The sequence below is a fragment of the Protopterus annectens genome, chromosome 2.part0, assembly GCF_019279795.1.
Source record: "Protopterus annectens isolate FY-2018-M chromosome 2.part0, PAN1.0, whole genome shotgun sequence".
NCBI classification, from domain to species: Eukaryota; Metazoa; Chordata; order Ceratodontiformes; family Protopteridae; genus Protopterus; species Protopterus annectens.
In genome coordinates this window covers 332,160,647-332,173,281 of record NC_056728.1, presented here as the reverse complement: position 1 = coordinate 332,173,281, position 12,635 = coordinate 332,160,647, and the positions used below count along the sequence as shown (strand labels likewise).

Genomic DNA, 12,635 nt, shown 5'->3' with positions numbered 1-12,635 from the left:
AACACCACTCCACTTTTTCCCCATTTTTCTACATAGCATCAGGGTGTCTCACCAATGGTACCACCAGTCAAGTCAGTGTCACTCTGCTACCTTATTTATCTGTCTTCTTGCATACAATCCAGCTATCTGACTATGTATCCCCATTTCCTCTGACAATTGTTTTCTATTATCTAGGAATATTTTGTGAAGTCTTTCCAATGTACCACTTCAGTTTTCACAAACTCCACTAATTCCATTCCTTCCTATCCTTCTGACAATCCATCAGTCAATTTCCATTTTTTTTTTTTGCAAGTGTTATCCCCAACAGCAACCTGCAGCTGATCCACATTACTTCATCAGCCACCTAATGCTTCCATTTCAAACTTCATCTGCCTTTTTTTTTTTAACTTTCATCATGATGACCTGCTGAGCATGCAAATCCACTCCAGCTAGTTGTACTCTTCTTATGTAACATTCCAATAATCCTGAAATATGCCTCATTTTACCTCCTCCAAATCTTTAGTTTCTTCTTTTGCATTCTGTCACATTATTTCTTTATTACTGGTGAATCTGATTCTTTTTACTACATATTTCTTCCTCCTCAGTCATATTTCCGATTAGAGTTTCCATTTTTTTCTGCCATCTTCTAAATGCCACAACCCTCACATACAATTTTATTAGTTTACATTGAATATCCTTGCCAATCTCAAAAACAGCTTTAAGTATCTATGATATTCAAATCAGACAACAAACCTCTTCAAGCACTGTCCCAAGGGTCTACACAGTTCTGAAGGCATTTCATAAAGCATTTCCACTTTTAGTGGAAAAAGACACTGTAGTAAAGTACAAAATAGCTAGGCAATGACTGAAGGAATGTTTTATATCACACACAAACACACACACGTGTATTACAATCTATATACAAGTTTTCTGCTTACCACAGTGCAAATATCTTCACTAGAAGAGTGCAGTTAATTACCCTGTAGCACTCAACAGGATGTACAGCTGGAGCAGCAGTGCAGTGGTAGACTGCTCACCAAAATGTAGGAGTCTTGGAAACTAACTTCATATATTTGTTTACTGTTCAAAACCAGCAGTTCTTTGATCACAGTAAATGGAAACTTAAATGGATCTTACAAAAGCATCATACACCATTCCATAATGGTACAGGTGGAACAAAAACAAGGTTATTCAGTTAATGCATACAGTGTTTAGGAGAATGCAGAATGAAGGTTCCTGAATTAAGGTGGTTCCTGAAAACAAGAACTGGCAACATTTAGTTGTTGACAAACCCCCCACCCTCCTAGGTGTGAGGTTGGCATAATGGTCAAGGTCTTTACCTTACAGACACAAGGTACAGGGTTGGATTCTTACATGGGGAAATTGGCTACGCTTAAAATATCCCACAAGAGCACTTAGCCTAGTACTAATCTATGAATCTATGAACCTAATTCAAGTATATCTTACAGTGGCAACATTTCAACACAGGTAAGCAAAGGAAGAAATAATCATTATGATGAATGATGTTTTATGTTAACTTAGTCGCTCTTTTCCCAAAGACGTGAAATGCCCTAAATTATACCAACTGCGGTACCCTTGTACAGGCTGAGGAAATTGGAGAAATCCACAGGCACTAGTAGCCTGTTAGAATAATAGAAGTATCAAGAAAAAATGGTGACAATCTTGAGGGAAAAGGTTCTTGCTTTCCCAAGACCTATATGACCTTCAGACAACAACCAACATGGGACCATAGCTAGAATTAGCCATATACACTTGATTCAATTCTATGACAGAATTAGGAGGATGGACAATGGAGTAATGGTAGGCAGATACTACCTGAACTTCAGCAAGCCTCAGACTGACACTGGGCTTCTAGGAAAACTGGAGGGATTGAAGGAAGTATCAAGAAATTTCTACATAGTTAACAGAACAAAGATTGTTGTGGTATGAAGGACAGCATCAGGGCTAAAGAAAGTAGATAGTCATGTGTCAAAGTGGTTAGTCATGGGTCTTATACTAATCAAGGTCCTTTAGACACATTTGATAGAAGACAAGACTAGGATCAAGTGCATTGCTAGTGACACAAACTTAAGGGCATCAGACAAGGAAGGAGGAAGTACCCAGGGGATAATTTAGAAAGCATAGTCGAGTGAACCAAAAGTCATATTTGAACTTCGCAGAAAAACAAGTCCAAGGTAAGCTGCTAGGGTAAAGTGTCCCAGGTGAGAAGTTGCCAGGTGGAGAAAAATGGACATTAGAAAGTGAAAAAATATGAGGGATTGCTGATCACACCAAGATTAGGTCATAAATTTCAGAGTAAAAAGGCCATAGCATCATCGAAGAGAAAGCTGTCGAGTATCCTTTTTGAACTAGGCTACAGACACAAAATTTAATGTTACTGCTGTACTAGTCTACCTTTAATACTGTCTGAAGTAACAAAAGCCATACAACAAGTACATCAGGCTTATCCCCCTCCCCCAGTCCACAGGGAAGCTACCAGGGGAGGGACTGAATATGACAAGACTAAAGGAGATAAGGTTCTTCTTAGAGGCCAGAAGAGAGACAGGATTATATGGCTACACAAGACCACATTAGGGAAATATGAAAAGGTCATCCCAAACAGGAAAAAGAGGAGGAGAAGGCACAAGCCCCTCACACCCCCCACCTTGAATATACCTACTCTGAGATCGCACCACAGTGAAGAAAACAGCAAAGTCCGGAGAACAGCCTAGCGAATTTTTTCCCTGGGAAAAAATTTGCTGATCCGTCCCTTTGATATTCTGTAGTTTCATGCATTTGGGTTCGAGGGGGCATAGGAAAGAACCTGAACAGGAGAGGAAGAAAGGAATGGAGTAGATGACCATTACTAAGTCTGTTTACAGAGCATTGCAGGTAGCATAGGATTACTGTCTCCTTCAGACATTAAACTAATATAATGCAATACACATTATATTATTTTTTATACTGGATTCAAAATATTTATGAAGGAAGAACATGTTATTTACTGGGATCTTTTATCAATACTAACTACATGACATTTCAGTATTTGCCATTTCTACTTTATTTGATATTACTGCTCATACAGTTTATAAGTAAACAAAACCTGCTAAAACAAGTTTAGAAAGGTGAAAAAAAATATTGCATCTTACATCTACCTTTCTGGAAAAGGAATAGACAACCATGGTGAAACAAAAAGGACTTCAAAAATGTCAAAGAAAAAAGTACATACATCTAGGTTAATTCATCTGCTTCTAGAAAGGCTTGGATTTGTAAAATGGAAAGATACTTCAAGACGCTTCATCACTGTTGTTGAATTAAGAGATCATTTACAAAACATATTAAATGTCCAATTGGTCTTATATTTTATAGATTTATTCTAAGTTGTCTTTATTGTTATAAATGTGCTTCGATACCTTTATATTTAAGAAATCACTGTACTTCACTTTCAGTTATTGCCCATTTTATACATTGTTAAAACAGAAACTTTTGATATTAACATTTTATTCTTTGTCATTATTGATTCTCAATGATTGTTAAAAGCAATATGATATGAAAAGCTTAACCAACCTACTAGCAGATAGGTCCAGCTCAAACTGTAACCCCCTATCCCCCCCAAAAGGCCCATTCAATATCCCGGATACTTGTCCCGCACCTCACATCTCCATAGATCAAGTGTTAAAGACCCTATTCAAAGCAAAAAACACAGCTCCCATGGGACCTGATAATATCCCGTGCTGTATTCTGTACCATCTCCAGCAAGAACAAGCTTTGCCATTGAGCATCCTATTCAACCACAGCCTAATTACAGGCTTCATTCCAGCAGAGTGGAGAACTGCCATTTTCATCCCTTTGCACAAAGGTGGTACCATTATTGACCCTGGAAACTATCGCCCCATCAGCTGGACAAGTCTGATCTGTAAAGGCATAGAGTGTATTTATTATGGCTCTCATAAACAAGGACATAGCAATCTCCAAACACTTGATCCCACCCAATTCGGATTCGTGAAGGGCAGATCTTGACACCTAGTTGACTTCTTTGAGACTGTCACCAAGGCCCTGGATGAGGGAAAGTCAGTGCACACAGCTTACCTTGACTTGGCCAAGGCCTTTGGCACAATCCCCCACTCAGGCATCATCGAAAAGCTAACACAACTTGGCATAAATCCCTATCTCTACAGGTGGGTGGACAACTGGCTCAGCAATAGGACCCACAAGGTCAAAATAGGTGCCTCCACTTCTGACAGCAGACCTGTCAATAATGGTATTCCCCAGGGATCTGTCCTGGGACCCCTACTGTTTGTCATCTACTTCTCAGAGGTCCAGGCAAAGACAATAGGCCTGTGGCTGACCAAGATTGTGGATTACTGTAAGTTGTGTGCTGTCAATGACTCCCCAAATGATTTTAATATACTGCAAGAGGGTCTCAAAGCAGCAAATGATTGGTGCCAAAGTCATGGCCTTGAGTTAAATGCAAAAAATGTATTATCATACCATTTGGAAAAAACACAATCCCCTACTGATTACCACATCAACAGCAACCCTCTAAGCACACAACCTGTGGTGAGAGACCCGGGTACTCAGGTTGACAACAATCTCACATTCGACCATCATGTAGAAGCAGTGGTCAGAAAAGCCTTTTACTTGGTTCATCTCATAATTAAAGGGATTGCATCCAGAAAAAAAAAGGAGATTATTACCTCTCTGTACTCCTCCATTAGTCCAATAATAGAGTATAACAACCAGTTTGTTATGTACCTCTCCAAATGCCTGCACCAACTAGAAAGGCTACAGAAATACCTCACAAAGAGAATCCATGGCCTCCAACACCTGTTCTATGTGGACAGGCTCAAATTACCATCACTCTACTCTGTATCATACAGATTGCTCAGAGGTGATCCGTGTCTAGTTTACAATGCAAAATCGGACCCTGCCATACTAGAGATGCTCCATATCTGTAAGTCTAACTCCTTGCACATTACCCGCTCAAAAGGCCTAAATCTAATATGCAACATCAAAAAAACCTGCTGGAGAAACAGGTTTGTCTCCCATAGGCTGCTCAGACTCTGGAATAGACTTCCCTTACATGTCAAACAGAGTATCTTGCTGACCCTCTTCAAACGCAACCTTGATGAGTGAAACCATAAATCTGTCCCAGGGGTTTCACCAGTGTCCCTCATTGACAGGGGTGACGTGCTGACTGAGGTTTCTTTTTTGGGGGATAAACTCTGGGCTAGGCTTGTAAGGACCCCAGGGCCATTAGCCCAGTAACCTCCTATGATCCTGTGAATAGTTTTATTGTCATTTAATTTGCAATGATAACCAAATGTTTCACCTAGTTGTAGGATTTACTCCTATTTCAAATGAAAATGTTAGGACAAAACGGAGCTGCTGTTTCCACAAGAATTAATGTGATATTAAAAGTAACATTTAGTGACATCATATGAAAAAAAAAATGGAACAAAGAAACTTTCAAGATGAGTTGCACTACCTTGCATGTGTGACTGATTAAAGAGAAAATAACAAGGAATAATACAATGGGGAGGGAAATTGTTTATGATACTGTTATCACAGTTTTCTCTCTTCTTGAACAAACATCAATCTTTAATACTACCTAGACATATTAGAAACTCGTATCATGATGCAGAAACTTGTTATGGGCAAGTTTGCTTGGTGCCATGCTAGTTATGGGTTTAGACACTGACTCTGCACCATTGGCTAAGACGAGTCCAATCTGTAGCATTACACTGCCCTCACTGGTGAAAACCACATATAAATGCAGTGGTTCATAAGTATGACTAATGCTACATTATCATCTGGGCTTCCCAGAAGTTTTTGCGATTGGAATAGGATGGTAGATTGTTCCCTAAACATAATGCTAGAGTTAGTTTTTGAGTCAAAGTGAACGAGGTGCATACCATTTTTTGGCAGTGCACATCAATCCAGCCCTATATCAGAAATACCTCCACAGGAGGTAAGAAGTGTAAAGCTTTGTATGTATGCATGTATCCACACACACACACACACACATATACATATATATATATATATATATATATATATATATATATATATATATATACCCACACACACAGACACACTATATATATATATATATATATATATATATATATATATATATATATATATATATATATATATATATATATATATATATATGTATATATATATATGTATATATATATATATATATATATTTATATATATTTTTATATATATATATATTTATATATATATTTATATATATATTTATATATATATATATACATATACACACATACACACACACACATATATATATATATATATATATATATATATATATATACATACATACACACAGACACACACACACACACACACACACACACACACACACACACACACACACACACACATACACACACTTATTATAGGAGTGTGTGTGAATGCGCATGTCTGCAAATATATATGTATGCCTGCATATAGAGGCATAAGAGTAGCTGTCTGGCTGTCTGTGTGAGTGAACATGTATGTATGTTAATGTGTGGATCTGTAGGTGTCTGTGCCACTGTACTGCATAGTTTTGCAGGGGGAACACTAGTACAGTCACCTGCAGTAGCACAGTGCTTGATGAAGGACATAATAATGAGCTGTTATGACTAGAAGATCCATGCAGCTTTGTCTCTCTGCATTACAATATAATACATCGTTATCACACTACTGGGTACTGAGGCATTGCTTTCACAGTTGTGGAGACAATATTCTCTTTGAATCCCAGAGCACATTTCCTCATGGTGCATGTACTCTGTACCCTACATGTGGGGGGGGGGGGGGGGTTATACTAAGTGTTCACCTAAATATGTATTCTAAATCTAAATGTATTTATTTATTCACATTTGGTAATTGGGTAGTGTCTGGCTGGCCAAAAACATATCCCGTTTTCAGTGGAGACCCGGGGAGAAAAGTTCCAAAGTAAAGTTACAATATTTATAGTAAAAACTGCATGTTACAGTATATAATGTTACTAAGACGTTTACATAATTACATAGTACAGTATAGACAAGTTAATAGATTATAAAATCAAAATCAGAAATCAATCAAAATCAAGTACGAATCAAAATAATCAGTCGCTCAAACATTCAAATTGAGCTAAATAGGGAGAAAGACAGGAGTAGGGAAGGGAGTTAGCTTAGCCAGAGGAAGTACAGGACCATAACCAGTGATTGGAGAAATATTTTGTAAGAAGCTGTTTGAAGATAAGAGTATTAGGAATAGATAGTAGATGCTGGGGAAGGGAATTCCAAGATTTGGCTATGGAGTAGCTGTATAAAGAATCACCATAAAAGTTGTGGGATTTGATAACTTTGAACGATATTTTATCTGCTGACCTGAGTGATGTAAGATTAGAATACGGTTAAACAAGGATGGACAGGGCTGGGTAATAGGCTTATGGATAACAGAGTGAGCTACTATTAGCTGGTTTAGTGCCAGTAAGTTTGGGACTTCAATCCAGTTGAGTTTTTGTAGGGCGATACAATGGTGAGCTCTGTGAGGAAGATTAGTGGCAAATTTGGCAATTTTATTATAACAAGCGTCTAGATTATTCAAGTCAGACTTACGAAGGTTTGGGAAGACATGAGAACAGTAGAGAAGGGTGGATAATAGAGGAGTCCTGGCAGTGGCAATCCTCACAAGATTAGATGGATATGGTTTAGCACTATAGAGAGCACCTAATTTTGTGTGGACTTTTTGATTATTAAAGCAATGTGTGTCATATATTAGGTTCCAGTCTAGGGTGACACCAAGGAGTTTAGTATGTTCGAAAGGTTCAATTTTTGTACTGCTGGAGGCGAACATAGACAGATGAGTTTGTTGGTTTTTATTGATGAAATCAGAAAATACCACAAGTTTGGTCTTGTTAGGATTTAGAATGAGTTGTTTGGCTGATAGGCATTTTTTAATGTTATGTAGGGCAGTCTGAGACTTTACTTGGAGTTCATTTAAGGAGGGGGCAGTGCAAATAAGGGAAGCATCATCAGCATAGGATTACTGTCTCCTTCAGACATTAAACTATTATAATGTTATTTAATGGGGGGGGGGGTCAGGACTGGTATACTATTATAACCTCCAAGGAAGTCAGTGTGGTGGGCAGAATACCAGAACTCCTATCTAAAAGGTCACCTCAATTACATACATAACCCCCAAAGTGCAATGGCATGTAAGCAGTTATAAAAATATTTAAAGGGGCAAGGAAGGCCTAGACTGCATATGCTATGGGAGTCCAATTATATGTTTCACTGTAGTAGATGCAATCCTTAGAAACATAATATTGTAAGTGGAATTTGGAAACTAGACCCAAAACTATTATGTCTTGATGAAATCCATTTTGTCAGGGGTATCTCAGAGTTACTGTATTTAAGTAGCCAGTGTATGGGGGAATGCAGCCTACAAATGGGGACCTCAAAATTTCCAAAAAAAAAAAAAAAAGACACACACAGGCTTTCAAATATCCAAAGAACTCAACTGAAAAGTATACTATTTCTAGGCTAAAGCAGCAGGTATTCAAACAAATGACCTCACAGACAATAACAATAACGCCATAACTTTGGATTCACAAAAGACAACAGAATGTTGTGAAAAGTATATTGACATGCCAGCAGATGTTTACTGCAAGTTTACTAAAACAATTACATAAAACAAATTTGAAATGTGTAATCTTATTTTTTTCCCTTGATGAAAAATTACAAAATTAATAATTGTTTACAGGGATGTCATTTTATATTTTACTTCATGACCTATGACTGCAAAGCCACAACACGCAATAATTTATAATCTTTACATATGGCTAACATGGTGTGTACACATCACTATTTTTATCTGTGAATACCTGTATGTATACATCATTCACTGTCTTTTTTCTTGGATTCTTTTTACAGCAGTGCTTATGTGAAAGCACACAGCTCCAAAATGAACAGCCTTTTAAGACTAGTATTAATGAAATGAAACATACTGGTTGAATTTCAAATTAATGACACCTGCAACTCTCTTAGTAGTCACACCACTACATGCTCAGAAGATAAACTGCAAAGCCAGACTAGAACATCCAAAAATTTTTGCAAAAACAAGTTCTCCATTCATTAGTTCTGAAACTGAAAATCTGTGTGCACCTCTTTTCAGACTGCAATTTGCAAATATGTATTTGGGTTGCAGTTCTTTATAAAAGAAAAGTCCTGTACTTCTACAAGCAAATCACACAGAGTCTGTGTATGTAGCAGTAAGTTCTGTCTTTTGAAAATCAAAGCAAGCTGCCTGCACCTGGATTATTATTAAGTGATTGCAAACTAGTACTCTCAACACTGGATAAAATTCAGCCAGAGAGTTCAGCATGGCCATTAACACCGCATACTAGAAGCATAGGCATGCATGTGTGCCTAGAGGGAGAAGTGAAAAAGATGCAATTCTTAGCATCTGCATGGCAACAATACTTATATGGAATAATCCATAAATTTATGTGGGATAATCCTGAGATTTACAAACACTGAAAAGAATTGCATATTCATATAAAAATGAAAAAGGATGTTTGACATTACTCCGAAATGCGAACGGTAATACAAAGGCACAAGTACCATGGCTGCCCAATCAACTGATGAGCCAGGTACATGAGGAGGTAAAAATGTTCTAAAGAAGCAAATGTTGCTCAAGCCTTCAGTCTAGTAAGCTAAGCCTAATAGCTTTGAAATCTCTGAATTATACAGAAAGAAGAGCAGATAATAGTATCAAAATCATGTAAAGCAGAACACAGCTTTAAGAAAGTTAAATGTGCAGACTGTTTAAACAGGGTAAATCTCATTGCTTGAATAATGAACACAGAGCATGAGAAAAAGGTTATAAGATTCCTGAAGTTGTCTCACGATTCTTTTTTCCCTTTATTTTATTCCACCCAGAAAGGACCAATTTGTACATCCTTTATTCTGAAGGATTAAACATGTGAAGTATTTTATTTTTTTGAAAACCAATAGTCTTATTACTAATTGTATTAAACTGATTATAGAAAGCACAACTTCTCTGCATAAGGAATGCTTTTGTTAATTAAGGAACATAAATATATGTATTTACTGTTTTCCCAAGGAAAAGTACTTATAAGAAATCAATCTCAGTAATATTTTACTTGTCAACGGGCTTCTCAATCTTTTAACTCTTTGGTTGTCATCAGGTGTTATTCCAACCTCTATGATGGAGAGAGAGAAAAAAAGGCCACCATTTTAAAACTTTATTTCTCCAGGAGAAAGATTATGATAAGCATACCCTTTATATTTGTTTTAGCCCGTAATTTCATTAAAAGAAGGAAGAATGCAACCCAGTTTGTAAGAGCAAATCATTGTGCATGCATTCTGTGTTTAGTATCAAGCTACCCCACAGCGGTCAACATACATTCAACAACCATGTGTAATATATGCTTACTTAATTTAAAGCAAATTATTATTCTTTAACTTCTTCAAAGTTTTAAAGACATTTGTGACAGAAACTAAGTTTTCTTTGCAATGAAAGCTGTAACTGTTCATTTTCTTGAGGATAGCTTGGGCTTTCCCCACTGGTAACTTTCTTACATTATAAAAAAGACACATGCATACACACACCGTTAAGCATTTATCTTGGTGCACATTAACCAGTTACTGACGTACAAACTTTAGGAAACAACTTTGCAGCATATTAAAAAGTTATCACCTTTTATATAGACATCGTCGTCTGCCCGCATGAACCACTCAAACTTGTCCAAGTAGTAGTCATGCATGTATTTCAGCATCATAAAGGACTTTTTCTGGGGTGGATACGAGTCATCTACCCCAGCCAGTGATATCACCGGGATAGCAATGGGTAAGGATACATCCTCCGAACCTTCACTTGAGAAAAACTCCACTTTTCCGGGAATGGAACTAGCCCAGGTCCTATACACAGCCACAGCCCTGGAATCAAGGTACTTCTTTGCTGTCATGACTCCCACATAAAGAAAATTTCTGGTTCTTGGGGTGGGAGCCGTGCCATCCCCGCTGCCATTGCTAGTCCTGTACCTGCTGCCATCGTCGTCTTCTGTCTCCTCCTGACTAGCAGGGGGACCGTTGGTTTGCCGGGCAGTGCTGCTGCTCATGCTATCCCCCAGGTCTCCCAGCTTCCCAACGCCGGCTACATTACTGTAGTACGAGCATAGGTTGGAGTTCCTCTTCTTGCCATTGATTTCCACTACCCGCGGCACAACGAGCCAAGAAGCTGCGGTAAATCCCAGGACCAGCCCTATCACCACGCTCATACAAGGTTGTCTCGACTTCACAGCCATAATTCCGCATAAAAATACTAAATAAATACCATATAATTTAAACAAAATACAACATATTCCTTAATGCAGACTTGTGAAAAGTAAACAGGAGAAAGATAGCTCTGGCAGTCAGACCACAAAGAGAACATGTATGCGTTGTGCTACCTTAGCATCTTGGTTGTGTTTTTCTTAGGCTGCATACATACATTCTGTGTAAAAAATCTGAAAGCATACATTTATTCCATAAAAACTCCAAACAGGCTGCTTCCAAGTACGTCTCATACAGACACTGCCTCCTATTAACTGCCTCCAAGTTCCTAGAAGCAGCCCGTCTTGTTGCTGTTGTCGAGTTTGTCTCACTCACAACCCGTTAAGTTTTCGTCAAGCAGCTGCAGCAGGCGGCCTGACACTCCAGTTTTCTTGTAGTAATGTAAAGGTTTTTGTTGTCCATTTCAGGGAAGTTAATTCCTTCATGGTTACTGGAAACTGCTGCATAGTCCGAACAAAACAGGGAAAGCAAATAAATGAGAAGACAAACGCCCTTCTGTAGAAGAAATAGTAACTGTACTTGCTTTGTTTTCTTTACTAGTATGTGGCACTCGCCACAATTCTGCTTTGTTTAAATGTTTTCATTTGCCTACTACAAACTTGGAAAAGAAAGACCTGAGGCAGCAAGCACTCCGTGCAGGCAGCCACAAAACTCTTTTCAGGGGATTTTTTCCGTACATGTTGATCGTATAACCGTGTTTCCATTAACCGCTGTCACTTCCCCTCATAGCTGCACTGCACATTCCTTTACTGTTAAATCTTCACAGATGGGGCCCCGACACCTCCGACAGTCTGGTCGTCATAGTAAACTATTGACTACAAGCTCCTTCAATGATTTCAAGTAACTTTGGGCTACGCTCGCCACATTCACTCATTCCCCGTCAGATGAGGGACATCTCCCATCCTCCCCGGTTGTGGGCAGCAACATGCCACTAACTGAGCGGATGGCAGGGGTAGGTGGTGGGATGGAGTTGTGGCTGCTGATGAAACTAAAGGGGGCGGAGCGAGCTGAGGATTTAACAACAACTCCTTCTTAAACCGACAAGATACGCGTGCCAATAAGACCACCTGAGCCGAAATCAACATTGGTAACATTACGCTGACGAGGAGTGTTTGACAAAACAAATACGTAGTGTAAACGAGTGCAAAACAGGTTCAGAGAACCCAAATAAGTACTCGTATCACAGAGAATTTGCATTCATTTGCGTGTTTGTGACAGTCTCTTGCCATGAAGCGCAGTTACAGATTAGTAAGATTAAATTAAGCTCTCCGAAGTAATACTTTTGCTCCATCACCT

At 38.4% G+C, this 12,635-nt stretch overlaps 1 protein-coding gene across 1 annotated transcript in view; it reads right to left on the bottom strand.

Moving 5' to 3' along the window:
• LOC122792735 (chondroitin sulfate synthase 3-like) overlaps positions 1-12,302 on the bottom strand; it is a 211,691-nt gene extending 199,389 nt beyond the window's left edge. Inside the window, exon 1 of the mRNA XM_044060316.1 lies at positions 10,705-12,302. Within this exon, the coding sequence (XP_043916251.1) occupies positions 10,705-11,311 (607 nt within the window). The 5' untranslated portion in view covers positions 11,312-12,302. The remainder of the gene's footprint in view (positions 1-10,704) is intronic.
• Between the last annotated feature and the right edge of the window lie 333 nt (positions 12,303-12,635).